Here is a 27,867-nt window from a genome sequence, read left to right on the forward strand (position 1 = left end):
GTTTTGTTTTAAATATATTTTATTGATATTTTACAGAGAGGAAGGGAGAGGGATAGAGAGTTAGAAACATCGATGAGAGAGAAACATCGATCAGCTGCCTCCTGCACACCCCCTACTGGGGATGTGCCCGCGACCAAGGTACATGCCCTTGATCGGAATCGAACCTGGGACCCTTGAGTCCACAGGCCGACGCTCTATCCACTGAGCCAAACCGGTCAGGGCAAATGAATCTTATTTTGAATGGCCCATAAGATCCTGTGACAATAGCTAATTCTCACAACAGAAGGAAATGTGATGGAAAAATCACTTCCATGTATGGATATTGACCATCAAGCTTCTTCTAGAGCTGGTTCCTTAATTCTTTCCCTTTCTTTTTTTTTTTTTTTTCTTTTTTTTTTTAATTCTTTATTGATTTCAGATCAGAAGAGAGATTGGGAGAGATAGAAACATCAATTATGGCCCTAGCCAGTTTGGCTCTGGATAGAGCACCGGCCTTTGGACTGAAGGGTCCCGGGTTCAATTCCAGTCAAGGGCATGTACCTCAGTTGTAGGCTCCTCCTTGGCCCAGGCCCTGGTCAGGGGGCGTGCAGGAGGCAACCAATCAATGTGTTTCTCTCACATCGATATTCCTGTCTTTCCTTTCCTCTTCCACTATCTAAAAATCAGTAGAAAAATATCCTAAGGTGAGGATTAAAGAAAAAAAAGAAAGAAACATCAATGATGAGAGAGAATCATTGATCGGCTGCCTCCTGCACATCCCAAACTGGGGATCAAGCCCGCAACCTGGGCATGTGCCCTGATTGAGAATCGAACCGCTGCCACCTGGTTTATAGGTCGACGCTCAACCACTAAGCCACACCAGCTGGGCCATTCTTTCCCTTTCTGGTTGTACATATTGTCCCCATCATGCTGACCTGACCCTTCCCAGGAGGTCTGCAGTGATACAGCTGTCCAATTGTCTCTTGGCTGTAGGATAAGGAGCGTTTGGGCAAGCAGCTGAAGTTACAGGCCGAAAAAGAAGAAAAGGAGAAGCTAAAGGAGGAGGCCAAGCGTGCCAAAGAAGAAGCCAGGAGGAGGAGAGAGGAAGAGAAAGAGCTAAAGGAGAAGGAGAGGCGCGAAAAAAGGGAGAAGGAAGAAAAGGAGAAGGCTGAGAAGCAGCGACTCAAGGAGGAGCGGCGTAAGGAGCGGCAGGAGGCCCTGGAGTGAGTGTCCTCCCAGGGTGGCCTGAGCACTCCGGGGCCAGGCCGCTGCCCCTTCCCTCCCTTTCTATATCTTCCCTGAGGAAGGGATACAAAAAGCCTCTGCCCTGGTACCCTCTTCCCCTCTCCTGCCTCTGTCTTCCAGGGACACCTGTGCATACCCGAAGTGACCCATGGGTTCTTGTCCAGGAACACAGGCTTTGTTTGTGTGCTTGGGGCACTGGTTGGCTAAAACTGAATTTTATGTCCCACAGGGCTAAGCTGGAGGAGAAGAGGAAAAAGGAAGAGGAGAAACGGCTGAGAGAAGAAGAAAAGGTAGACATCCTCCCTAGAACTTCCATATTCTAGTCTGTTTGAGAAATGGATCCTGGAATCCTCATAAGCAGGATTTTTGCCTATTGCTGCCCTATGTTCCCTAGGTCATGAGAAGCTCAGTGGCCCCACAGGGACTGGAATGTGTGTATACATATGTTTCTGTTGATTGTTGTCATGCTGGCCTGTCACATGCCTGCTGGCTGGATATCCGGGCCTTTCTGTCCACAAGAGCACCTCCGACACTTTGAGATTGCTTGGTGTACCCAATTGAGGGTTGATGAGTTTTGAGAGCTATCATCAAAATAATGCTTTCAACTTAAAAATGTTCAGGGTTTGCCCTGGTTGGTATAGCTAAGCAGTTAGAGCATTGGCCTGAGCACCAAAAGGTCACGGGTTCATTACTCAGTCAAGGGCACATACCTGGGTTGCAGGTTAGATATCTGGCCCTAGTTGGGGGGCATGTAGGAGGCAACCAATCATTGTGTCTCTCTCACATCAGTGTTTCTCCCTCTCATCCCCTCCTCCCCCTCACTTCTACACTCTCTAAAAAGCAATAGAAAAAATATTCTCTGGTGAGGATTAAAAAACACACCACAAGGTCAGGGTTTAGTTCTAGGGGACTTTGAGTTTTTGAAAATACACCATTTCTTTTTATTTCTTCGTCTTCTATTATATTGCAGCGCATTAAAGCAGAGAAAGCTGAAATCACGAGGTTCTTCCAGAAACCAAAGACTCCACAGGCCCCCAAGGTGAGCAGCAGCTTTATTTAGCCTTGCTTTTCATCTCTGTCAGGCGCTTCTTTTGGGAAAATAAAAAGCTTTTTTTCTAACCAGAGGGGCCTCCACTTGCACAGGGAGCTTCTATTTCTGGTAGGGCCTAGAGATTCTCGCTATGTCCTTGAAAAAGCAAAAAGTGGCACATTTGCTAATAAGACTGTCGTGTGTTTAGGGATCGCTTCATGAAAAATTTTGTGAGTCGCTGTTTGGGGCGGGTTAAGAGAAGACCTAGTCCTTACCCTCTGGACTTTATGCATAAGATGGGAAGCAAGGTTAAGCATAAGACAAGAGCCCAGAGTTCTGCTTCCCCAGTCTGGCATCCAGTCACTCTCTGAAATAGCTGCTTGTGCAGACCCCAGATCCTGCCCCCTTCTCTTCTCCCTCCATGTTCCAGAAGTAACCCATCTTCTCCGATGCAAGAGTGTCCTTCCAGATCTTTCTTCATTTAGATCCCTTTGTATATTTGTGCATTTGTATACACATACATCAGGATCACTAAGAATATATGATGTTACTGCATTGTTTGCATAGCTGTAACTTGAATTTTTGCCAGGTCGGCACATTTGGGTCTATTCCAATCTTTTTTGTTGCTATGTAATGTTTCATAATGTGGATGGTATCACAGTATATAGATCCATTTAACTATCCATGGTGCTATGAATGTCACTCACCTGCCTCTGCTCAGGTGCCTTCCTTTTTATTGCTACGTGAGACAGTGGAAGGAAGAAGGGAGAGAGAGAGAGAGAAATATCTATCGGCTGCTTCTTGTACATACCCAACAGGTGATTGAACCCGCAACCTGGGTATGTGCCCTGACCGGCAATGTGATGGCGCCCAACCAACTGAGCCACACTGGCCAGGGCATGACTTTTCTTTGAACTTAACCAACCTGATGGGTAAAAAATAGACCTTTTTTTTTTTAATTTTACATTTTTCCATGATGTCTAGTGTAGTTGAGCATCTTCTTTAATTTGTTTGCCATTGTATTTCTTTATAGGTTTGGTTTTTTGTCTTGATCTCTAGGAGTTATTTATATAGCCAGGATTTTTATCCTTGGTGATATACACCACAAATGCATTCAACCTGTTAACTTGCCTTTTAACTTGTTTGTTGTAATTTTTTGTTTTAATGTCAACATTTTTATTTTATGGCGATTGGCTTTTGGTTGGAAAGCCTTAGCTACCCTATGATTGTAGATGCATTCTAATTTTTTTTCCAGGTTTTGTTGTAATTGTTTTACTTAGCGGTTTTTGTTTTGTTGTTTGTTTGTTTGTTTGTTTGTTTTTTTATGTCTAATTCCTTATCCTAGCTGGAATTCTCTTTGCCTGTGGTTTGGGGCATGGCCGGTTTTCCCATATGGATGCCCAGTGTTCCTTCTACCTGCTCGTTAGTGAGAATAGTCAGCTGGTTCTTGTCCTCTGTGCATGTTGGCATCACCAGGGAGCTTTAAAGAACACTGGACTTGGCTCCCATCCCAGAGAACGTGGGCCTGCTGTGGGCATCAGGATTTCTGACAGTCCCCAGATGATCCTCTGTGGAGCCAAGATGAAGCCACTGGCCTCAGTTGTTCTTTCCTTGCTGAGGTGAAACACTGGCTTTCTTACGTTGAACTTAGATGTCAACTGTCCTTCTGACTTCCCATGCCCTCGTGTGCTGCCAGCTTTGGGTTCCACTGACACAGACATTAAAGATGCTGAAGGAGCCGGCCAGCATGGCTCAATGGTTGAGCGTTGACCTATGAACCAGGAGGTCATAGTTCGATTCACAGTCAGGGCATATACCCAGGTTGCAGGCTCGATCCCCAGTGTGGGTATGCAGGAGGCAGCCAATCAATGATTCTCTCATCATTGATGTTTCTATTTCTCTAGCCCTCTCCCTTCCTCTCTGAAGTCAATAAAAATATATTAAAAAAAGAAAGAAAAAGATGTAAAAGGAGCCTGAGCAGGGAAATCAAACGCCTCAGAATTTATAGTGTGTGGTTCTTAGGACACACACACCAGTGTTTCAGGTTCATGTCAGCCTTCAGTATTGAAATTGGCCCTGTGTTGAAGGTCACCTTGTATCATAATGGTTGTGGCTCTTGGTAAGCTGGTCACTCTCCAGGTCTCGGTTTCCTCACTGGGAGCTCAGGTCTTATCTTTTTTTTTTCTTTTAAAGAAAAGTCAGATTTATTGTGTATAATTTACAGTAAAATTTGCCATTTCCAGGAGTACTGTTGAATGAGTACTCATTGTATTAGGCCACACAACCACTGCAATAATCAAGATCTGCAGTGTTTCCATTATTCCTGATGGCTCCCTCATAGACAGTCTCCTCCTTCCCCCACCAGCCCCTGGCCACCACTACTCTGTCCCTGGAATTTTGCCTGTTCTAGAAACCTGCATCACACAGCATCTCTTCTTTGACTTGCCCACCTCAATAGATCTGAAATGCAATGTGCTGTGGCTCACCCATGCCTCTGTTGATGGCGTCCATCGCCCAGGCGTGCCATCACATCTCATTTCCATTTCAGACGCTGGCCGGCTCCTGTGGGAAGTTTGCCCCTTTTGAAATTAAAGAGAACATGGTCCTCGCCCCTTTTTGTCGGACCACCTTTGACCAAGACCTCTGTGATCAGTTAGACCAGCTCCTGCAGCAACAGAGTGGCGACTTCTCCTTCCTAAAAGATCTAAAAGGCCGGCGGCCCCTCAGGTCTGGACCCACCGTGGTTTCTAACCGGAATGCGGACATTTTTAACAGGTTAGTACCCAGGAAGACTGTCCTGTGCTCACTGGAAGTCAGAGCACAGTTGTCAGAACTCTAGATTCTGGTTCACTGCTGACCCATTGTGGCCTGGGCCAGTCGTCTCCTTTCCAGGTCTCAGACCCTAGCTTCAGTGCTTTGTCTCATCTCTCTCCTGGCTTCCTGTGAGCCTCCCGAAATCTCCGGGTGTGCTTTTGGAGTGCAGACTGCCTATCCCGGTGTTCCAGTCTCTCCTGGGAGGGATCCATTTCCATACTGGCCTCCCTGGAGGGGTATTTCCCTGTTCTTGCTGATTCACTTACTCTCCATGACCTGCTCACAGACATGCCATGGGGCAGCAACATGGTGGCACTTTAGTTTCTCCCTCCTTGCTTTGTGTCTCTGGAGTAAATGTTCCCTTAGCCTTCTTCAGGAATAGGTGCTGCTGCTTCTTAATGGTTACCTGCCTTTGTAGACTGTTGGTGACCTTCCGTGGGAAGATGGGGTGACCACATCACCAGGGAGGCATATGACTGAGTGCAGTGTCTTACTCCTCAGTGATGTGGTGATAGTGGAAAGCAGCAAAGTAGATGGCATTCCTGAAAGGAAGAAGTTTGGCAGGATGAAGCTCCTGCAGTTTTCTGAGAATCACCGACCAGCATATTGGGGGACATGGAATAAGACGACAACGGTCATCCATCCAAGGGACCCCTGGGCCCAAGACAGGGTGAGCATGCAAGCAGAAGTGCCAGTGGTCTAGACACACCTGTATTTCTGTGTTTCCTTCTCAGTTTGCCTTTACACTGGTCTCTTTAATTCCGTAAGTATTCTATTTCCTGCTCTGCCCTTTCCTCCCAACCCTGAGAGGTGGCAATGACGCACTGCATGTCTGTTTTCTCAGAAGCTCCTGGACTACGAGGTGGACAGTGATGATGAGTGGGAAGAGGAGGAGCCAGGAGAGTCTCTCTCTCACAGTGAAGGGGTGAGTGTAGACCTAGAATGATTGCAGCTCCCATCAGAGGACCGCAACAGCCCTAGACTGAATTCCTTTACATAGTTTCTGTGTCACCTGCAGAGTTGTCTGAAAACGTCAGCCAGCAGTTTACATCTGGACTCCCAACCTCTCTTGGAATACTTTATTTGGCAACCCTAACCCGCTCGCCTAGCAGTAGTGGGTTGTTACTGAAGCAGTGTTGCCCCTTCTAGATGGGGCACATCCGTTCTCTAGTTCACCCAGGTCCCCACCACTGCCTCTTGCCTTATTGGGTGACTTTACTTGTTTGTGTTCTCCCCCTCCCACACCCCATCTTCACACACTGCAATATAATAGGATTCGTTTATGGGGTTTTGGTTGATCCTCATGGTGTCCATAGGAACAACAGCAGTAGATGGCTTTTTTTTTTTTCTTCCTTAGACATATACAGATTTAAATTTTTAATGAAGCATGTATTCTGTTTCCACATGTGAACATACTTTTTTTTTTTTTTGAGGATGATGATGATGAAGTAGAAGATGAAGATGAGGATGATGGTTTTTTCGTGCCTCATGGGTACCTGTCTGAGGATGAGGGAGTAACTGAGGTGAGTGGATGCACAGGAAATTGACTGGCTTAGAGAAGAGCCCAGTCAGGGGCCGGAGCTTGATAGCTGCCTGGGGACAGTGCCCAAGGGTCGCAGCCCATCCATGGCCGGTCCCACATGTATATCACTTCTCATAGCCATGAAGGTGAGCCCCAGTGTGTGGTTGGTTGTGGAAATGCTAGACCCTGAGCTGGAGTTTGGAAGGGTGGGAGAATTTGCAGAGGTGAGAGAAAATTCACTGTGACGGAAGGGCATGAGAAGAAACCCGGTCAGAGTTACTGTGGTTCGTGGGTCAGCTCACCAAACTTTAACATTTGTTTAGCTGAAATGTAATTAGCATACACTTATTCAGTTTAATGTGTTTTAATAATTGACAATATTTGTGAAACCACCACTGGATATAAAATACAGAAGTTTCCATTTTTCCAGAAGGTTCCCCCATTTCCCTTTGAGTTTATCCCACCAACAACAACAGCAACAACTTTCTAAATTTTGCCACATGGTTAAACTTTTGAGTAAGCCATTTTTTTTAGGACTCCAAAGGCCTATCGGTTGTGAAATGATTCTGTCTCAAAGTCATACTTGAAGGGCATGTGTCTCATACACATTTCCAACCAATGAGGCAGGCTGGTATAGCCATAAGCATATCTGCCTTAGAGAGTGGTATCATATCTGCCTTAGAGAGTGGTGTGGGAGATGCCCGGCCCTGTGGCTGTTACTGGGCATGTAATTTCGACTTGAATCAATAGCTTCCAGGATGACATTGTTAACCTGAAAATTGAGAGAGGAGTTAAGAGGCCTCTTGTATACCTACGACCTGTAAGTCATAGCCAGACAGGATAGATGTTTCTGAAACACCAAATGTGTCAGTTACCATTCAGTCCAGAAAAACTCTGTGTGTTTCATCTCCTGTAATGTTAGAAAAGGTACAACTAGGACACGGTAGGATCCATGAAAATGCTTCTGCCCTGGCTCTGGCTGTTAATAACTCTGACCCACATGCTCTTTCCTTCACTGTCCCCGAGGCTGGGGCTGCAGAGCCTGGGACAGAGGGCCAATCGGGACCCTGAGTAAGCACCTGTTCTCTCACCTGCAAGGAGTGTGCTGACCCTGAGAACCACAAGGTCCGCCAGAAGCTGAAGGCCAAGGAATGGGACGAGTTTTTAGCCAAGGGGAAGCGGTTCCGCGTGCTCCAGCCCGTGAAGATTGGCTGCATCTGGGCAGCAGACAAGGATGGCAGCACCGACCTGAAGGTGCTAGAGCAGTTCACGGCATGCCTTCTAGAGACAGTTCTCCCCGAGGAGGAGCAGACACCTAAGGCCTCCAAGAGAAAGAAGAGGGACCAGCACAGTGAGTGCTGGCTTGGGGCCGGGATGGAAGGGGGTCGGGCTCCCAATTGCTCCGAGGCCCAGATCTGTCCAGGGCCAAGGGCAGGCAACTTCTTAGGCGAATGAATTAATAATTTAGAAGTTATTTCAACAAATCACAAAGGCTAGCACTCACTGGACACAACTGTTTCTTCTCTGATATTCACAACCGCAGTACAAGGCAGCTAGTTTAATTAGCCCATTTTACCAACAGGGACACAGGCCCAGAGTGCTTGGCCCAGGGTCACAATCATTCCTAACTCCTGTGCCTCCTCACTATTCAGAGCTGGGGAGGACCAGTGACTCAGAATGAGAGCACGATGACCATTACTAAGGAAACACAGGTGCATAAAGTCAGTCGCGATGGTTTTATCGGAATGAATCTGCCTTGTGAAGTTTGGGCTTCACAGAATCTTTTCCAGATCAAGTTCATATGTCTTAAATCTATCCTTAAAAGGCCATCTGGAACTGATTGTGTCCCTCAATCTTGGTGACAGGTTCAGGAACCATGTGCAGTATTTATTGCTATTTTCCCATGTCTGATACCCACTCCTGTCCTCTCCTCTCCTCTCCCTGCCAGTCTTGGCCCAGTTGCTCCCGCTGCTGCACGGGAATGTGAATGGAAGCAAAGTGATCATCCGGGAATTCCAGGAATGCTGCCGCCAAGGACTGCTTGGCAAGGACACTAGCAGTCCTGAGAGCAGCTCCGCCAGCCCTCCAAGCCCTGGCTCTTCCCGCCCGCAGACCCCCACCACCAGCGAGGACAATGCCGTCCCCTCCAAGGCCAGGCTCAAGCGTATTATTTCTGAGAACTCGGTGTACGAGAAGAGGCCTGATTTCAGGATGTGCTGGTACGTCCACTCACAGGTGCTGAAGAGCTTTGATCAGGAGCACCTGCCCGTGCCGTGCCAGTGGAGTTATGTCACTATGGTGCCCTCAGCTACCAGGGAGGACAGTGGCAGCATCCCCACCCCAGGGCCCAGCCAGGGGACACCCATCTCGCTGAAGAGGAAGTCAGCAGGAAGCATGTGCATCACTCAGTTCATGAAGAAGCGCAGGCATGATGGGCAGGTGAGCAGTGGGGTGCTTGAGGGGCAGGGCAGGGAAGCCCCCAAAGTGGCTTTTTTATTCTTACATTCACAGCAAAATTGAGGCAACAAAACTGTTCAAAATTGAGGGGAAGGTAGAGATTTTCCATATTTCCTACCCCTCAACACACACATACACAGCCTTTCTGGCATCAACATCCCGCACCAGAGCCCTATGCTCGTTAGAGTTGATGAATTCACGTTGGCACGTCATTAACATCCCAAGTCCATAGTTGACATTAGGGCTCACTCTTGGTGTGGTACATTCTGTGGGTCTGGACAAATACGTAAGATGTATCCACCATTACAACATTACACTATATAGTTTCATTGCCCTAAAAATCCTCTCTTCTGCCTATTCATTCTCCTCCCCTCCTAACCCCTGGCAACCACTGATCCTTTTACTGTATCCATAGTTTTCTCTTCCAGAATGTCACATTGTTGGACTCCTACAGTATATAGGCTTTTCAGATTGGCTATTTCACTTAGTTATATGCATTTAAGTTTCCTCGTATCTTTTCATTGCTTGATGGCACCTCAGTATATGGTCCTCACTTTAGGTCGGCATCTCAGTGATAGATTTTAATGAAGGTGTGATAGCTGGGTCTCCCGCTCCAATCAGAGCCCTTTTCAGGAGAGCAGGCTGCTCTGGGAGCTGTGCTCTGAAGGCTATAGCAGTGGTAACAGAGGAGGAGAGTTGGTATATGCCCCCTTTACTCCCCACTCCCACCCCCTTATCTGACATGAGTTGCCCTGAGGCTTAGAAAATAAAATCAGGGCGAGGAGGCAAGAGAAATTGCTCCTGGAATGTGACAGTAAACCTTAAACTGTCACAGCAGGAGGGACTATCAGAACAGTCCAATGTCAACTTGACATTCCCCAGAGCCCCTATCCATGAGCATTTGTGTGCACAGCTCTGCCTGCCTATGGGTGCAGCTTGGTGCCATGGAGAGCCCACTGGATGAGGAGGGGGCTCTAAATTCCCAAACACTTCCCTCCCTGGGCCTTGGCCCAAAATGATGGGCTTCATTAGATCTGTTAGTTGTTTGAGCCACACACTACCTTTGTGGTTGATGTTGTTGCTAACCCAGCCTTAGAAAGAACCCACATGTGGCTGTTCTGGTTGAAACAAGCTGGGGACCCTGATTTGAAAATGGGTGGTGCTGGAAGACACCTTTTGTGTGAACTCATAGGTAGCATTCCCAGGCCTCTGCCCCATCAGCCCTCCCTCAGTCACCTTTGTGCTCTGGTCTGCTTCATTGGGATGGGGTAGAATCCCACACAGTGTAGTGTGGGGGCACAGCCGCATTTCTGAGCTTCGCTTCCCTTGTCAACCTCATTTGTGTTCATAACCCATTTTCCCTACATGAAAAACTGTGGTTTTGTCCCATTACATTCCAGGCACTGCTAGGCGTCTTATGTGAATTCCTGTGTTTCAGTGGTGGTAAGAAGCTTCATTCTCTAATTGAACCTTCAGGATAAATTAAGCCAGGGAGTGCTCTCCCAAGTTAGAGATAGATATGGGAGAAAGCATGTGCCTGGGAATCAGTGAAATGGGACATGTCACCCGATGATACACATGTAGCAGCAGCCATGTGCAGCTGTATGGACTCCACTCCCCGTTATAGAAGCACTGCCCAGGAAGGGGGTTAAAACCTTAGGAGATCTGGGTATGCTGGACCCCACAACTGATTGAATAGGTGGTAGGGGGTTAAAGTCTGCATTTCAAAGCCCCTTCTCACAGAGTCCTTTGGGAAGGGTCTAGGACAGGGGTGGGCAAACTTTTTGACTCGAGGGCCACAATGGGTTCTTAAACTGGACCGGAGGGCCGGAACAAAAGCATGAATGGAGTGTTTGTGTGAACTAATATAAATTCAAAGTAAAGGAGTGGAGGGGAGAGCAAGAGAACTGGATAGAACAGCCAGATCCGGCCCGCGGGCCGTAGTTTGCCCAAGGCTGGTCTAGGACCATAGCATGGGGCAGCAGAGTGGGTGCTGGCTTTTTTTTTTTTTTTTTTTTTTTAATGTATTTTTATAGTTTTTTTAAAATATATTTTTACAGCAGGAGGGACTATCGGAACAGTCCAATGTCAACTTGACATTCCCCAGAGCCCCTATCCATGAGCATTTGTGTGCACAGCTCTGCCTGCCTATGGATGCCAAATACCTAATTCCTGCCCATTTCACATGTTCCCCTTTTCCATCTCTGCATCCACCACATGCAGCAGTGACAGTGGGGTGACAAGCTTTCCCGTTACAATAAGCTGCTGACAGTGGATTCAGGTGTCATCCTAAATTTCCACTGTAGAATATTTTATAGACTGCCCTGTGTCTGTAGAGTTATGGATAGTGGTTCCACTATAATTGTGTTTCCTGTCTTCTGGAGAGCCCAGAAGTCAGATCATAGAATATATCTGACCAGGGGAGGCTATGAAGAAATCTCTCTTACTTTTGCTTAACAGACCCAAATCAACATCCCCAAATCCACATAGTTGAGAGCTGAGCTGTCTGTTCTTGGTCAATCAGGTTTTTTTTAATCCTCACCCAACAAAATTTTTGCATTTATTTTTAGAGAGAGTAGAAGAGAGGGAAAGACAGAAATATCGATGTGATCGATTAGTTGCCTTCTGCACTCACTCTGACCAGGGCCTGGGCAGGGGAGGAGCCTGCAACTAAGGTATGTGTCCTTGACTGCAATTGAACCCGGGACCCTTCAGTCCACAGGCCGACGCTCTATCCACTGAGCCAAACCAGCTAGGGTGGTCAATCAGTTCTTTAGGTAGTTAGAAATCGCCCTCAGCATCCTTAGGTGGCAGCTCATGCTTTTGCTATGGGACCATTCCTATCTTAGTGATGCTCCAGCCACCAAAGAGTCTGGGCGTGGAGTGTACACACCAGGAACTATGATGCTACAAACTTGAGCCCAGTCTGCCAGCCAGGCCAGGAACCCAATGTGCAAATCTTTACTGCTGTCATCCTTTTTCCAGGCACATGGAGATTTTTATAGCAGAGGAATTTCAAAGTGTTTTCAGAAGTAGCCTCTCTGTTTAAATAAGTCTGTTCCTGCCTCCTCTGCCAGTTAATTCCCTTTGTTCATTTACAGAGAAAGTGAGCACTTGTGTGGATGATTGGTGTTTAAAATCAGTCCTGCTACGTTCCACCTTGTCTTTCTGTCCCCTCTGCTGAATGCCCATGAAAACAACCCAGGAATCTTTTTGGAAAGTCTAGCCCCAGTAGAGGCCTTCCCGCTGTCCCCTGTACTTCCTGACTTCTGTCCACAATTGCCCAGATGGTAGCCACACTGGCCAAACTGGTCTAAGCATAAATTGAGTTGTCAAGCATCAGGCAGAAGGTATAGAGAAAGCACTGACCGACTGGGCTCTCAACCATTTATTTCAAATAATAAATTCAAAGAAACTGTATGCTTTATCAATTTCCCTTTCAAACCAACCCAGAAACCCAGAATTCTAATTCGAAAACAGTTCACAAATTATTTTTGTGATAAGGTAAATATGATAGTGGTAGTTTTCAGAGCTCTGAATTAGTTCATTGGAAGGAACTCGCCAAGGTTTGCTTGGTCATCAGCTATCAAATGGACTCCTCCGTGTGTTATTAAAATGGTAGATGAGCCCTAGCCGATTTGACTCAGTGGATAGACTGCCAGTCTGCATATTGAAGGGTCCCAGGTTCGATTCTGGGCAAGGGCACATGCCAAGGTTGCGAGCTCAATCCCCAGTAGGGGGCGTGCAGGAGCAGCCGATCAATGATTTTCTCCCATCACTGATGTTTTTCTCTCACTCTCCCTTCCTCTTGGAAATCAATAAAAGTATATTTAAAACACACACACACACACACACACACACACACACACACGGTAGAGGAGGCCGTAAGTATAGACACGTGTAGCAGGAGGGGTTACACACTGGTCTGCCTGAAATGCCCATGCTAATGACCTGTGCTCCTTTGCCTGTGCAGGTCGGAGCTGGGGACCTGGATGGCTTCCAGGCAGACACAGAGGAGGAGGAGGAAGAGGATGGTGACTGTGCGATGATGGACATCTCGGATATTGCTGGTGAGAACAGCCCCAGCCCCTCTTCTCATGCAGGCTGGCAGCAGGGGGAAGAGCACTTGCCCTCTTACCTTTTCATTGGCTCTCTTATGTACATAGTGGGGGTTAACAGATTCTGAAAGGCACTAGGCGGGCTGGTCTAATGGTGTGGGTGTGCAGTTGGGTCCAATCCAGGCCCTGGAGGATCTGACTTAGTTACCTAAGCTACATTTAGGAAACCAAAGAACTGAAGGTTAGTTGCCACCTTGGTGGGTGGTGGATGGTGGATGGGATGTGTTAGGGAAGAAGAGTCCTGAAGGTGGGGGTCCTGGCACAAGTGAGGTACCTCTGAACTAAGCTTCTCCAGGGAAAAAGAAGAAAGCAGTGATGCTAGACTCAGGGAGCCTAAAGTCCGGTGATCCTTGACAGAGTCACTTGGCCTCGGTGTCCTAGTTTCTTCCCTTTTGCCATGGGGCTTCAGGCCTAGATTTGGCTTTTCCTCTGAGGGAGCTGAAGAGGGGACAGGGAGTACATGTGCCTAGAAAAGGGACACGGGTCCAGTGGATACAGCCATGCTCCTTCTCTAACCACAGTCGGATCGGGAGATCTTACCCCAAGAAAGCTCTCAGAGTTGTTTCAGGCCCCAGTGACACAGGTACAGCCACTAAAGCCCCTCCCTCTCTTGCCTTGCAGAGGTCCAGGACACTTGTGTAACCACTCCCAGAGCTGGAAGGCCTGTAGGAATGGACACCAGCGAGAGCCCCATGCCCTCCAACTCACTCAGCCCCTCCTGAGCACCCCAAACTGGCTGGCGTGTGTATGTAGAATGGTTAGGGTTTTCTCAGATACTTGAAAGTCCTATGATTCCTGTGTAAAGAGCACTTTGTCCTGCTTCGCATACGCCCCCTCAAGGGTTGGAAAGTATATAGGATGCTTGATTCATTCTTTTTTATATTTGTAAAAAATTTCCCCTCAAAGCTGCATACTAATCTGCCCTTTAATAAAGCATTATTGCAATGTGTTGGCCTGTACGGGGAATCCCAATTGTGCCCTAAGGATCCTGAGCAGGCACTATGATGAAATGCTTATAAATGAATTGGAGCCCTGCCGGTGTAGTATGGCACCAGGACTGACATGAATATGTATAAACTTATTGTCTAGCCCTGACCTGGTGTGTCTGTCATCATTTCAACATATCATTTCTGTGAGCGGGTGTGTACCTTCACCTGTGGCCTGAGCCCTATGTTGTGCTCACAAGTGTCCATTCCTTCTACCCCACCCGTGGTACTGTGGCATCTGTATCAAGCTTTCCACTTTGCAGAAGCACTGTCCCAACTCTTTGTTGTAAAATCCTCTGCCTCCCCAATGACCTATTTCAGGGTGTAGCTTCTCAGCAGGTGCTTGTGCCCATCAGTTCTTCCTGCCCCTTGGGAAGTGAGCAGGGCATATTTTGGGCTTCTAAGCCCTGAATCCCGGCTTCCAGATGGACTTCAGGGTCAGGCCACGTCACAGGAGAGTACTGAAATAGTGGGGCCAACTAAAGATGCTGGAGCCCTGGTCCATGAGGCCCTGGAGCGGCCCCACATTGGGGCAGTGATAGTCCTACAGAGGCATTGAGCATATGTGAGCTGAGATTTTGGCAGAGTTCACACACTCCATCCAACCGGGACTCCTGTCCTGCCGACCCCTCATATAGAGAGAGTAGTGGGTTGATTTTCTTCCTTCTGCCCCCACGGGAGAAGAGCCAGTAGGCATATCAGTGTGCAGAACAGTTCATGTCAGCTGGATACAACCAGACAGGGCAACTCAACCCTGTGGCTGTGTGGTGGCCAGGACTCCTCAGGTTTTCCGCTCACACAAACACCCTGACCTCCTCCAGGGGCCCCATGAGGATGGGGCTGAGAAACATCCCAGTTGCGGGTGAGAACATGAGCCCTGGCCAGAACCTCCTACTGGAGGTAGGGTGCAGCTGAATACAGGCATGTGCTCAAGATAAAGGCACATGGTAAATCTGTGAACACAACTACCTGTAAAGTATCCTTAAGCCTGTTTTAATTGGTTATCTGACAGTTTAATCCTAGCAGCAGTTGGGAACAGGGAGGGGATGGATCTAAGTGACAGGGTGAGACCATGCTGGGTTCCCAAGATATGGCTGCAAAGGAGACAGGCCTAGGTCCAACATCTGGTGGCCTATGTATGAGGCAAGGGCATGCATGGGGGCAACTTGCTGAGTAGGTTACAAGGGATTATTGCTTTTAAAATCACATTTGGGGCCTTGAAGCTTCATGTCTGTCACCTAGCTGGCAGTGGCCAGAGGGCCAGCCACTAGGTCTCCATGCAGGGGAGAATCTAACAGGAACTGGGGCCAGCAGCCCATCTGGGGGTGAGAGGAGAGGGGATGACCCAGGTGAGTGATTGAGGGGGCATCTCCCAGCCTGGGTATGACCAGTGGGGAGTACCTTTGGCAGTCCTGGCCTTCGTTTCCATTTTAGTTCCCTGTAGCTGTAACCCATCACTACAAATGGTGGCTTCAAAACCAAACTTGTTCTTACAGTTCTGGGTATCATCAGACATGGGTCTCACTACCTTAAGATACAGATGTGAACAGGGCTGGTTCCTTCTGGAAGCTCCAGGGGAGAATCCATTTCTGTGCCTTTTCCACCTTCTAGAGGCCACTGCATTCCTTGGCTTGTGGCCTTATTCCATCTTTGAAACCTGCAGCGTAGCATCTTCCCATCTCTTCTACCTCCTCCTTCAACATGTAAGAACCCGTGATGACAATGGGCCCATCTGGAAAACCCAGGACAATCTCCCATCTCAAGGTCCTTAATCACACACAAAGTTCCTTTTGTCACATAAAGTAACATTCACAGGTTCCAGGGGTGAGGATGTGGACATCTACAGGAACTGTTCTGCAGGGCCTAAGAGGCCCTAGCCCCACAGCCCAGGATCCCTGGGGCACCCTCCTTCAGCAAGGGGGCTCATCCACTGGGTGCCCTGCAACACACAGAATTCACCACCAGGAGACTAGTCAAACAGCCTGTTTATTTGGATTCAGAACTTAGTATTACAGAACTCTGCCCAGGCCCAGCACCTCTATCTTATGCCACTCTCACCAGCAGCTCCACAGTACAGCCTCAAGGCCAGCCATGGGGCTGGACCCAAGCTGCAGGCCTAGTCCTATCCAGGGAGGTGGCCAGGTCTGTCACGCCTGGGGTTCCGTTAACTAGGTTAAATAGCAGCTGGAGAATGCTACCAAGGACAGCACAGCAGCTGTTGCTTGAAAGCCCTCGGTGGTGGTCACAGGCCAACCCAGTGGCTCTCCCTTGCCCATGAGCTGGGCAGTCCCAGAGGAGGCTGGGAGGCCTTGAAGTGGAGGGAGAATAAGGACGTGACAGGTGGAGGAAGCAGGAGATAGACCCATGGGGGCTGAAGCCAACCATGCTTTTATTTCACGAGAGCTTCTCGATGGCCAACAGGAGCTCGGGCTTCAGGATAGATGAGTCTGGCTTAGCCCCTGCGGCCTTAATGTCCTCTAGCACTGCCATGTCCCACGAGAAGGTCAGGAGGGCTGAGGGCACCTGTGGTGGGGGGAGAAGCTTCAGCTTTGTTCTGGCCTTTACATGACAGAGCTCATCTCTTTACATTCAAATCTTCGTGTTGGAATCAGGGCCACACACTCCCAGGGCCACTCCCCGCTGGTGACACCAGGACAGCCTTCACACATTCCTGAACCAGTGGCCCCTCCTACAGAGGACCCGGGCTCAGGGACACCTCAGATTTGGCTAAGACTATCTCAGTGCTGGGCAGCCGTCAGGAAATCCTCACATTTTCAATCCCATCTGGGTCCTGCTCCTCAGAGGACTCGAAATAACACACTTGCTACCTTCCTTTCCATTTTAAAGGTGGGAAACTGAGGCACAGAGAAGTTACTCAAGGTTACACTGCTAGTAAAGGGGAAGGCAGGACTGAGGAGCCTGGTCCTGGGACCCCTGCTCCTAGCACCACCCCATACTGAAGAGGGCCGCCCTCATGTGCAGATTCAACAAGATCCAGCATGCGGGAGCTTGTCACTCACCAGCCCACACTCATTGAAGGCCAAGTTCTCATCCTCTGACAACTTCTGCCCACATGAGGCCAGCAGCTCAAAGGGCAGCCAGTCGTTCTGCAGGGCCTCCCGGACAAAGCTATACAGTGCTGCCATCCGCTCTCGGGCATAGAAGGTCCCTGAGGGGTGGAATAGTCAGCGTGGGGCTGGAGATCCTGGGAACCCCCAGCCCAGACAGCTGAGCCCAGATGAAGCTCAGACCAGAGAGGCCTTCCACTCCTGCTGGAGGCAGAGCAAACCCACAGATGCAGTTATACCACACCCAACTCAGCCAAATCAGCAGACACCACCTCCCAGGCCTCACCCTGCCCAGTGGGAAGCACACACCCTGGAGGAGGCAGCCATCAGGGAGACGGACACGCAGCAGTGTGTAAGTGTACTTGCGCATCTCCCTCTGCTCCTCCTTCTCCCGCATGGCCTTGGTCCGCAGCATGCTCAGCCGCTCCACCGCCTCAGACCTGAGCTTCTGCTCCCGTTTGGCCTCCTCAGCCGTGAGGTTGAAGAAGTCAGAGGGCAGGTCAAACTGGGAGGCCATAGGTGAGGGGCGGAAGACACGGCGTTGGCGGATCAGTGTGGCCCGCACAGGTTCGCCGCACAACAGCTGCTCCTTGTGTCTTTCCAGGCTCTGGGGTTGGGCCAAGGCGGCCTCGCTTAGCACGTAGAACTCTTCGGGGCCCTCTGGGATACACAGGAATGTCAATGTGATGTCACTGTGCCACAGCAGGAAGATCCCGAGCTGGATTCCCCACACTCCCACCTCCCGACTTGGCCAAGGCCCTTCTCTAACCAGCTTACCCTGATCCGGAACTGGCAACAATGTCTTCTGGAAGCCAATGGCCTCAAAAAACTCGTGGGCCCCTTCCAGACAGTTAATGCGCTCCTGGGAGCAGAGCCAGAAGTCATGCAGGGCCCTTGGGCCTCCTCAAGCCCAAGCAGCCTTGCTGCCCAGCCCATTCAACCAGGCTCAGCATCCCCCTCTTTTAGAGCAGCTGCTGCCCACTGGACAGGATGAACGCCCCCAAAGCTGCCTAAGGACAGGCTGTCACAGCTGGTCACAGAGGATGTGGAACCCCAAAGGCCAACAACTGGGGTGAAGAGGAACTAAAGAGCCAAAGAACAGCATAGACGGGGGGCAAAAACTGGGGGAGGGCTGCATATGATGGTGGGGGTGGGCAGTGGGTGTCCTGCCAGCAAGCAGCACAGGTAACATGGGCCAGGGTGGCGGGACCCCTTGATTTCTCCACAGAAGCCAGAAGTCTGTTTATATAAGAAATCCCCCCAGTGCTGATGTAATCCCAACTAAAGAAAAGTCAAAACATGCCACGGGTGGTGGGGCATGCAGATTAAATACAGATATGGTGTATGACCTATGTTCATAAAACCCCCTCTCTCCACATGCTACCTCTGCTACCTCAACTTGAAACCCCTGGAGGAGCACTCCCACTGGCCCCACCGCCAGACTGGGCCCTGTGTGACTGGAAGCCCGGCCACGCTGGCTACACAGGCTAAAAATCACTCAGCACAGCCCTCACCTGGAACACCTTGTTCTGCAGCTTGATCTTCCGGTACTTCTCCTCCTCAGGGTGCAGATGGATATTGTCCAGGTACCTAGGGCAGAATTGGGGATCTGGGACAGGCCAGGGTTGTCTGACTGGCTCCTCTGTACCTCCCACCCCCAGATGGATAGCAGCTCAGAACCACACCCAGGCTTGTGGTAAGAGGGATGTTGGGGATGGGGGCGTGCCATCACACCTCAGACACCTCATGGAGCCTGACCCCTGGTGCCAATAGCTTGGGCCAGCATAGGACACCACTGCCCCCACCATTACCACCTGGGACCTATTGCTGTTCCTGCCTCCCCTGGAGGGCACCAATGGAGGACAGGGCCAATGGGCCACCAGTGTCAGCTTGGGGGCTCATGAGCAAAATGGACTTCCAGCCCTGGCTGGGTAGCTCAATTAGTTAGAGAATCGTCCTGATAAGCCAAGGTTGTGGGTTTGATCCCCAGTCAGAGCACATACAAGAATCAACCAATGAGTGCATGAATAAGTGGAACAACAAATCGATGTCTCTCTCTCTCCTTCCTTTCCTCTCTCTCGCTCTCTCTCTCTTCCTCTCTCTCTCAAATCAATAAATAAAATTAAAAACAGACTTCCAGCACTCCCTGACCTGCTCAGTCAGGTAAGTGGGGTGGGAACTCACCTACTTCCCATTCTTCTGATGATCCCAAAGGGAAGCCAGGGCCGGAAATCCCCAATTCTGTAAACCCTTTCGTTTTACAGGCAAACAGAAGCCCCAAGAGGCCAAGCCCCTTTCTCATGGGCTCAGGGGCAGTGAGCCGTCCAGGCTCCTTCTGGGCCCCCTCAGCAGGTTATGCTGGAAGCCCAAGAGACTGGCTCCCCAGTGGGGGGAGACGGCACCCACTCACTTGGCGATGGTGTCCACGCCCAGCTTCACCCTGTCCCGGTCTTTGTTGAATGTGTGGATCTTCATGATGGAGGCAGCTACCGGGTCCGTGGAGAAGTGCTGGGAGGAGTGAGGAAAGCATGTCAAAAAGTGCTTACCTCCTGGCCTGGAGGCCTTACTACTCAGGAGGCAGCAGTATTAATACTAATAACAGTCTCATGGTGGACCAGCCAGTAGGATTTAACTTAATTCTATGGGCTCAGCAGAAAAAAAGGAGAAAAGCCCTTTGACAACTCCTTCCTGGACCTCAGCTCTGCCCTCACCTCTAGGGAAGATGGGGTTGTTGGCAGCCCAGAATATGGCAATAGAATTACGGCTGCTGACCAGCAGACCTTAAAATGGGACATTAGGCTGGACAATCTCGCTAGGCCAGGGTAATCATAAGAGTCCATCAGGAAAGAGAACCAGAGAGATGGCAGCCAGACAAAGACTTGCCTGGCATCGCTAGATGTGAAGGTAAAAGAAGGGGCCACATAATACAGGTGACCTAGAAGCTGGAAAAGGACAGGAAATGAACTGTCCACAGAGCTTCAGGAAGGAATGCAGCCCTCCTGCCACTAGTGAGAGCCATGTCACACCCTGACTTCAGAATTCTAAGAAACTAGACGTGTATTTGAAGCCCCCGAGTTTGTAGTAATCTGTTATGATGGTCAATGAGAAACTCAGACCCAGGGCAAAGATATTCGGGTGTTCTTTTAGTTCTTGCAATTTTTCTTTAAGTTTGAAATTATTTCCAAATTCAGTTTTAAAGAAAGTAATGTTGGAGAGTTCTTTTTGTACTGATATAATAGCTGGCAGTTCCTATGTTAAACGTGAGTGGTACAATACCTTTTATGGAAAACAAAACAAGTGAAGGGGAGATACAAGTATGTCAGTAGTTTGTTCATATTTGAAATGTCTCTGAAAAGGAACTTAAACCACCCAAAGGTAGCATCCTGGAAGGGTAGCTGGGGGTTGGGGGAAGGTGGTTTTTGTCTGCCTACCCTTTTTTTTTTTTTTAAATATCTTTTATTGATTTTTTACAGAGAAGAAGGGAGAGAGATAGAGAGTTAGAAACATCAATGAGATCAGCCACCTCCTGCACACACCCTACTGGGTATGTGCCCACAACCAAGGTACATGCCCTTGACTGGAATCGAACCTGGGACCCTTGAGTCCGCAGGCTGATGCTCTATCCACTGAGCCAAACCAACTAGGGCTGCCTACCCTTTTTGTATCCTGAATTCTGTATCACAAGTAAGCATTACCTCTTTGAACAAGTGACAACAGACACAATACACACAGGTGAAGACACTACGAAGGATCTGTACCACCTGGCCTTACTGGGGCTTACTGAAGGCAGCCCTGACCTGAAACCTCTAGGTGAGGGATGGGGGTATGGGGCCTCTACTCACTGAGAGAATGGCCTCCTTGATTCGGGTGTCCCGCTGGTCCTTCCTCAGGATGGCCCCTGTGAGCGGACAGGTGAAGTACACTCCAGGCGCCGCCAGGTGAGTTGAGCCTTCCTCTTTGGGCTCAGATACCTAGGGCGATGGGGATGAAAGTGTCTGGGCCTAGACAGTGGACAGAAGCCACCTCAAGTCACTGAGTGCCACAGCCCTGAAAGCATGGCCCTGGGAGTCAGACATCCCTGGTCCCAATGCTGTCCCCTCTACCATGAAATAACTTGGCCCGTGACCAAGCCCCTCTGAGGCTGTTTTCTTATCTGTGAAATGTCTCTGCAGGACCAGCTCAGAATTCAACAAGGTAAGGAAGGAAAGAAAAGTGTGTAGCAGCTTTGGACATGGCGCTCAATCAATGGCTTCTGCTGTTTGGGTCCCTGCTACCTGGTAGAAAAGAGGCTTTGTGGTGAGGAGTCGAATCATGGTGCCCTGGATGAGTCATGGCCTCTCTCTGAGCCTCAAGTCCTAGGCAGTATCTAGAGTCTCTTCCACTCTAAAATCCAGTGAGAATTCTAGGGTTGAACTGCAGGAACATCCTTTCTGCAGAGCTCTCCTTCAGGATGGTCTCTGGTTCCACCAGTCTCCAGAGAGCCCTCCTACCTCCCAAGAAGGCTACAGAGGCCAGTGCTTTGGAGTCCCAGAGACTGGGGTTCCCATTCTGTCCCTGCCGATTTTGAGGTGCAGAACTAAGGACAGCTGCCTTCACCTCTCTGAACCTCCATTTTCTCTTCTGAAAAGTATGAACTATAACAGCACCCACTCTCATGGGGTTAGGAAGTCGGGGGAGGGGAGGGAAGTGAACCAACAAGCTAATGAGGTCCAATCCTACCCTCAACACCCAAGCCTGGCATCATTAGGTGCTGAGTGTGGAGGTCCCAGTCAATAGTGCACTCAACCACAACCTGCCTCCACCTTTCAAGGCAGGGGTCCCCAAGGACAGAGGTGACCTCTGTCCACTCTGACATCTCTTCTGCATCCCCCAGCACCAGGTGCTTACAGCGCTGGGCTGGGCACTTAGCTGGTGATGAGGAAATGGCCAATTAGACAAATGTAGGCAAGAACTTGGGGGGCGGGGTCCCAGCTCCCCTGCCCCAGGCCACCCCTCATGCTGCCATGTGGATGCTTTTACCGTGTTAGTCCCTGAGGACTGCGAGCTCCCACTGACAGTTGCTTCAGCTGGAAGTTCCTTTCTCACTGGAGGAAGAGGCAGAGAAGGGTCAGTGTGTGGCCCCACCAGGGCAAGCCCTCAAGTCCTAGTACTTCTAGCTTAAGGTCCTGACCCATCTTCCTGCAACAATGCTTCATGCCCCCAGGCTTCACCTGACCATCTGATGATGACTTTCAACCTCCTCCTCCTCCCTCCCTCCCACCCTTCTTCAACCTCCCTGACATACATGGCACCCAGACGACATCAGACCCTTATTCCTTTTCACCCTGAATTTCCCCACTCTCACAACTGTGATTTTAAAGCCCCTCAAAGTCGTTGGGATTATGTAATTATTTTCATCCAGGGCCAAGCACAGGATCTGGGGCCTGTGAACAGCCATGGACAGGCCTCAAGAATGAAGGGGCAGAGGCCTCACTCCACCTCCCCTCGCCTCCCCCCACTGCAACCCAAGGACAGCGCAGGTCACCCTGGTTCCGGATGAGGTCCTGTGATGTGGGGCCCCGAGCCCTGGGCTGCTTCTGCTCAAGTCGGGCCAGGGCTGCTGCTGCTGCCATCTGTGCCTCATTGGTGGGTCCCTGGCGAGGCTGCTGGCGTGCTGGCTGGCTGGTTTTTTCTTTGGGGGCCTTCTCCCTGGGGAGAGACATAGGGAAAGTGAGGTGATGTGGGGTCAGACAGAAGAGCCTCTGCCCCTCTCCCATTTCTACTCCTGCCCCAGACAGACATGTCCCTTTTTCCTAGGCCCCCACTCTGCCCCACCCCATGGTTCTAACACAGCAGAACCACTGGGGCAGATTTCACTCCCAGCTCTGCCCCTTTGGACAAGTCCTGCAGTGGCCTGGGTCTCAGAATCATCATCTGTTAAATTGGGTAACAAGTAATAGCACCCACTCCCTACATGAGGGCCATCCCGGTGAAGCACGTGTGACAGCACCCTAATGTCTTCAGGAATTGATGAGACTCACAGGTGTCATTCCTCTCCCTTGCTCTCTCCTAAGAATCTCCACCCTTACTGTCTAAAACAGTGAGCAATTGCAGGTTTTTTTGTGTTTTGTTTTTTTTTTAAATAATATTTTATTGCCCTAACTGGTTTGGCTCAGTGGATAGAGTGTCAGCCTTCGGACTGAAGGGTCCCGGGTTCGATTCCGGCCAAGAGCACATGCCTGGATTGCGGGCTCGATCTCCCCCCCAAGTAGGGGGCATGCAGGAGGCAGCCAATCAATGATTCTCTCTCATTACTGATGTTTCTATCTCTCTATCCCTCTCCCTTCCTCTTTAAAATCAATAAAATAAATATATATAAAAGACATTTGTAAAAAAAAGTATTTTATTGATTTTTAGAGAGGGGGGAGAGGGGGAGAGGGGGGGAGGGGGGAGAGGGGGAGAGGGAGAGAGGGGGAGAGGGGGAGACGGGGAGAGGGGGAGAGGGGGAGAGGGGGAGAGGGGGAGAGGGGGAGAGGGGGAGAGAGAAACATCATTTGGCTGCCTCCTGTACACCCCCCTACTGAGGATCGAGCCCGCAACCCGGGCACGTGCCCTGACCTGGAATCGAACAGACAACCTTCTGGTACACAGGACAAGGCCCAACCAACTGAGCCACACCGACCAGGGCCCATTTGCAATTTCATTAACTGAGCACCTACTGTGTACCAGGCAGCACACAGTATGTCTTCCTCATACCAACACCCTTCTGAGGGCTGTCTTAAGATTTTTTGCAAGCCCTAGAGGGACACAGAAGCTCAGACACCACATAAGCCCTGGGTTAAGCATGGTACAAAGATCTGGTTTAATCCCTCCTCCACCCTACGAAATAAGTGGTGTGATGACCCCAGGGGACGGATGGCTTCTTAACCTACTTAGCAGGAAAATGAGCTGGTTTTGAATGTCCCAGCAGAGAAATCCTTCTTCACCCTGGTCTTACTCACCTACCTCACCAGCCTTCTTCCTTAAGGGTTCTCTCCCAGCCCCAGTAATTGGGATCATCTGTGCTAAGTTTGTAAAACCTTCCCAAGAGTTCACCGCCTCACTCCTCCCACTCTGCTCAGATATTCGGCGGGCAGCCCCCTCTTCTTGTTCCAAGGCTTCTGGGACCTGCTTCCTGCCCATCCCTGCCCTTCTCGCCAGCCTTCCCCACAGCCGAGAACCTAATGTTGAAGAAAAAATGAGATACAGACACCCACCCTAGTCCCATGTGATATTCCGATCTTTCTATAAAAATGCTACTTTTCAAAACACCTCACCCATCTCCTTCATGGCTCCACTGGGCAGCCAGAGGGATCCTTCTAAAACCTGTCAGTACTTATCACACCTCGGCACAAAGTCCTCCCCATACCTGCACAACAGAATCCTAAAGCCACCCATGTCCCCATGGGCCATGCACATCCTGCCTATCTTCCTGGTTCACTCTTCTCTATCTACACTGGTCTCTCTGCTGTTGCTCACACAGGGCCAGCTGGTTCCTGCCACGAAGCCTTTGCGCTTCCTGTGCCTTCTGCCTGGAATGTTCCACTTGGGGGTGGGATGAGGAAAGGAGGTCTGGGAGAGGGTAGAGAAGCTTCATGTATGTGCATGTGCAACCTCACTTCATCCAGCTCTCGGCTCACATGTCACCTTCTCAGAGAGGCATTCCTGGGCCACCTAAAGGTTCCCCCCAATACTCACTAGCCCCTGCCCCTGTTTATTTTTTTCATGGCCCCATGCACCACCTGATATTTATAAACTAAATCATGCATTGGTTTCTTTTCCCATCCCGCTCAATAGAAGGTGAGGCCTGAATGAGAATTTTGTCTTGTTTGTGCTAACAGTGTTTGACACACCCACCCTCCAGCACACCCTGAGTCTCTTATCTCACTCCAGGCATGTCACAAAAGCCTGAACCTCCAAATTACTTCCTTCCCCTCTTCTCCCTGGCCTCCACTCTGGCCCAACAATCACCCACAGGGCCCCTATTTTCTTCCTGTCACACAGTCCCAGCTGCCCCAGGCCCCACCTCTACCCACCACTTGTCAAACAAATGATTGGACCCCCTTGTCTGGCCCACCACTCTCCCTGGCCCCTCTTAAGCTGCCCTCCTCTCCACACTCAGGTTCCCAGGAACTGATTTTGTCTGCTGTGCTACCCTCCCTTACTCATGGACCTGGACCTCATGGACCTTTTCCGTCCCATTCAGCACTCTCCTCCCAAGAATCTCAATCCTTATGACAGATGCCCCGAGGTCCTTGCCCTGTACCCACTCTCCCTCACCCACCTTATGATTCCCTCACCACCCCTTCCTGCCCTACTCCCTGCTACCCCTCCCAGCCCCTACTTCTTCACAATCCCTTCCATTATTCCTCACAGCCCCCTGCCCAGGCTGGGGTCTTTCCTCAGCCACTCCCCACAGCCCCCTCTGTAGCTCCCTGTAGCAGCCTCAGCACCTCCCAGGCTCCCTTTGCCAATCCCATCCCCCAGTGGAGCTTCCTTCTCAGCGCACCAGCCTTGACAGTCTAGCATCCTCACCTGCTCCACCATTTCACTGCCCCTCCATAGCACTGACCCTCCACACACAACCCCACTGAGTTTTCAGTCTTACCCCAGGCCCTTCCCTTCTCCAAGTCCTCCCCAGAAAGTTCACAGAGGCCTAAGGATGGGCACACTACCTCCCCTCCCCTTCCAGACCTCCCAAGGCCCTCCAATTTGCCTCATCCATCACCCACAAGGCCTTCATCTCCTTCCCATCTCTCTCTCTCTCTCTCTCTCTCTCTCTCTCTCTCTCTCTCTCTCTCTCTCACACACACACACACACACACACACACACAGCTTCTCACCCCCCACCCCGACTCCATTTTCCTCCCACACATCCTTAGGCCCCTCGCAACCCCCTCCAATTCACCCAGACTTCCCAAATCCTTGCTGACCCTTCCAAGATTCCCTGGCCTTCCAGGCTCTTATCCAGGCCTCCCTCGCGCTCCAGAGCCGGGGCCCAGACCCCTCACACCATGGACGCTAAGCTTCTCGACTCTGCTTCCCTAAGGTCAGGCCCTAATCCCTGTCACCTAGATTCCTCCAAATCTATATGCTTCTTCAGGGATCCTCCTCCGCTCCTGGCTTTTCCCTGACCACACTCCCCTACTCCCTTCCCAGGACTCTGGGTTCACCGCCAGCTCCCTTCAGCCCCGCCCCCTCACCCTGCCCCGCCCCCTCATCCTGCCTCGCCCCTCCCACCCCGCCCCCAGAGGTCTCCTTCCCCTTACTCCCACCCGCTCCCCGGGCCCCTGCCCAAGGTCTCTCCCCACTCCCTGACTCCCGGCCTCCCGTCCTCACCCCTCGCCCTCTGTGGCCTCCCCCGACTCTCCGCCCCCAGGCCTCACGCCCCAGCCCCCGTCACGCACGCCGCCGACTCCGTGAGCTTCTGTCCGGCACCCGCACTCTTAAACTTGATGTCAGCCTTGATTTCCTGGAAGAATTTCTTCATGGTGGTGGCAGGCTCCGCGGCGCGGGGCCGCAGAGGGGCGGGGGGCGCGGGGCCCGGTGGAGTTCGTAGCAGCCAACAACCGGAAAAAAAAAATTAGGCTCTGCCGGAAGTCCCGCCCACGTGACAATCGTCCCGGCACGCCTTTCTAGATTTCCTGGATTCACGACCCTGCGGGGACCGCTCTGCACTCTCGGACTGCGTCTCTGTGGTTTTTCCGGAGTCTGTTGCCAGGGACGACGAGCGCGCTTCTAGCTGCAGGCTGTGCTTGGGCACCATCTACCGCGTTCCCCTTGGAGAAGAGGGACAGGCCGACTTGGTCCCACGGAAGAAGCGCTGGCCCTGCTCAGAAACCTTCTAGGGCTCCCCAGCGATTATGTGATAAAGTCCCAATTCAATTGTGGGCGCATTCTAGGCCCCCCCAACCCAGCCCCGTGGTCATCCCCAGTATCTCGCCATCCTCCCTTAACCTTTCTGAGCTTCAGTTTCCTAGCTATGAAATGGGGATAAGAATGGCACCCGCTTCCTAGGAGGATTGTAAGCATGATAATGCAGTTGGAAGGCTCAATAAGTGGCAGACTTTATATTTTACCCCTTTAATATTTCTTGGGAATCGTCAATGTATCAGCAATGAGAAAAACAGACAAAATTCTCTGACCTCGCAGAGCTCCTGGTTTTTTCAATGGGATTGGGTAGGGACAGACAATATGATAAATAAAATCTGTGGTTTGGTAGATGTTATTATGCGCTATGGGAAAAAAGTGGAAAACAGGAATGGAGGAGGGCAGAGTGGGGCAGTTTGTAACATCAAATAAGAAGGTCAGGCACAGGAAAAGGACAGTTTTGAGGCCACCACTGCCCAACCGTCGTGGTTCAGTGGTTGAGCTTCGACCTATGAACCAGGAGGTCACTGTTGGATTCCTGGTCAGGGCTCATGCAGGGGTTGCAGGCTCGACCCCCAGTGGGGGGCCTTTAGGAGGCAGCCAATCAAGAATTCTCTTTCATCATTGATGTTTCTATCTCTCCCTTCCTCTCTGAAATCAATAAAAATATTTTTTTAAAGAAAACTCCTTATCCTTAAAAAGGAGAGAGAGGGAGACCACCACTGACATTTGAATGTGTCTGAACATTAGATGATATAAA

At 50.4% G+C, this 27,867-nt stretch overlaps 2 protein-coding genes across 3 annotated transcripts in view; one reads left to right on the forward strand and one right to left on the reverse strand.

The window, feature by feature from the left end:
* CHAF1A (chromatin assembly factor 1 subunit A) overlaps nt 1-14,259 on the forward strand; it is a 32,131-nt gene extending 17,872 nt beyond the window's left edge. The window contains exons 5-15 of one of the 2 annotated variants that reach the window (XM_080674886.1): nt 973-1,202; nt 1,454-1,514; nt 2,195-2,263; nt 4,803-5,029; nt 5,570-5,738; nt 5,913-5,993; nt 6,502-6,591; nt 7,689-7,941; nt 8,539-9,029; nt 13,021-13,117; nt 13,787-14,259. In XM_080674886.1, coding sequence (XP_080531012.1) covers nt 973-1,202; nt 1,454-1,514; nt 2,195-2,263; nt 4,803-5,029; nt 5,570-5,738; nt 5,913-5,993; nt 6,502-6,591; nt 7,689-7,941; nt 8,539-9,029; nt 13,021-13,117; nt 13,787-13,887 — 1,869 coding nt within the window. In that variant the 3' untranslated portion in view covers nt 13,888-14,259. The remainder of the gene's footprint in view (nt 1-972; nt 1,203-1,453; nt 1,515-2,194; nt 2,264-4,802; nt 5,030-5,569; nt 5,739-5,912; nt 5,994-6,501; nt 6,592-7,688; nt 7,942-8,538; nt 9,030-13,020; nt 13,118-13,786) is intronic. The other variant, XM_080674887.1, reaches the window with a different exon arrangement.
* Nucleotides 14,260-16,117: 1,858 nt separating this feature from the next.
* UBXN6 (UBX domain protein 6) lies at nt 16,118-26,852 on the reverse strand. The gene is made up of 10 exons (XM_080673814.1): nt 26,645-26,852; nt 22,744-22,907; nt 22,239-22,303; nt 21,062-21,190; nt 19,630-19,727; nt 18,734-18,809; nt 17,997-18,081; nt 17,529-17,879; nt 17,172-17,320; nt 16,118-16,674 (listed from the first exon to the last, which is right to left on the reverse strand). The coding sequence occupies exons 1-10, from the start codon at nt 26,725-26,727 to the stop codon at nt 16,546-16,548; spliced, it is 1,329 nt and encodes a 442-aa protein (XP_080529940.1). The 5' UTR covers nt 26,728-26,852; the 3' UTR covers nt 16,118-16,545.
* Between the last annotated feature and the right edge of the window lie 1,015 nt (nt 26,853-27,867).

The sequence above is a fragment of the Plecotus auritus genome (assembly GCF_963455305.1).
Source record: "Plecotus auritus genome assembly, chromosome: 6".
In the NCBI taxonomy this organism is placed as follows: Eukaryota; Metazoa; Chordata; class Mammalia; order Chiroptera; family Vespertilionidae; genus Plecotus; species Plecotus auritus.

Bases quoted from the DNA above. Each gene is read 5' to 3' on its own strand.
- UBXN6 (XM_080673814.1), bottom strand. From the start codon at position 26,727: ATGAAGAAATTCTTCCAGGAAATCAAGGCTGACATCAAGTTTAAGAGT. The intron at 19,728-21,061 runs GTGAGTAGAGGC...CACTCCTCCCAG, and splicing joins TCAAGGAGGCCATTCTCTCA to CACTTCTCCACGGACCCGGT. The intron at 17,321-17,528 runs GTGTGTGCTTCC...TCCACCCCTCAG, and splicing joins TGATGGCTGCCTCCTCCAGG to GGACCTTCTATGCCCGAGAG.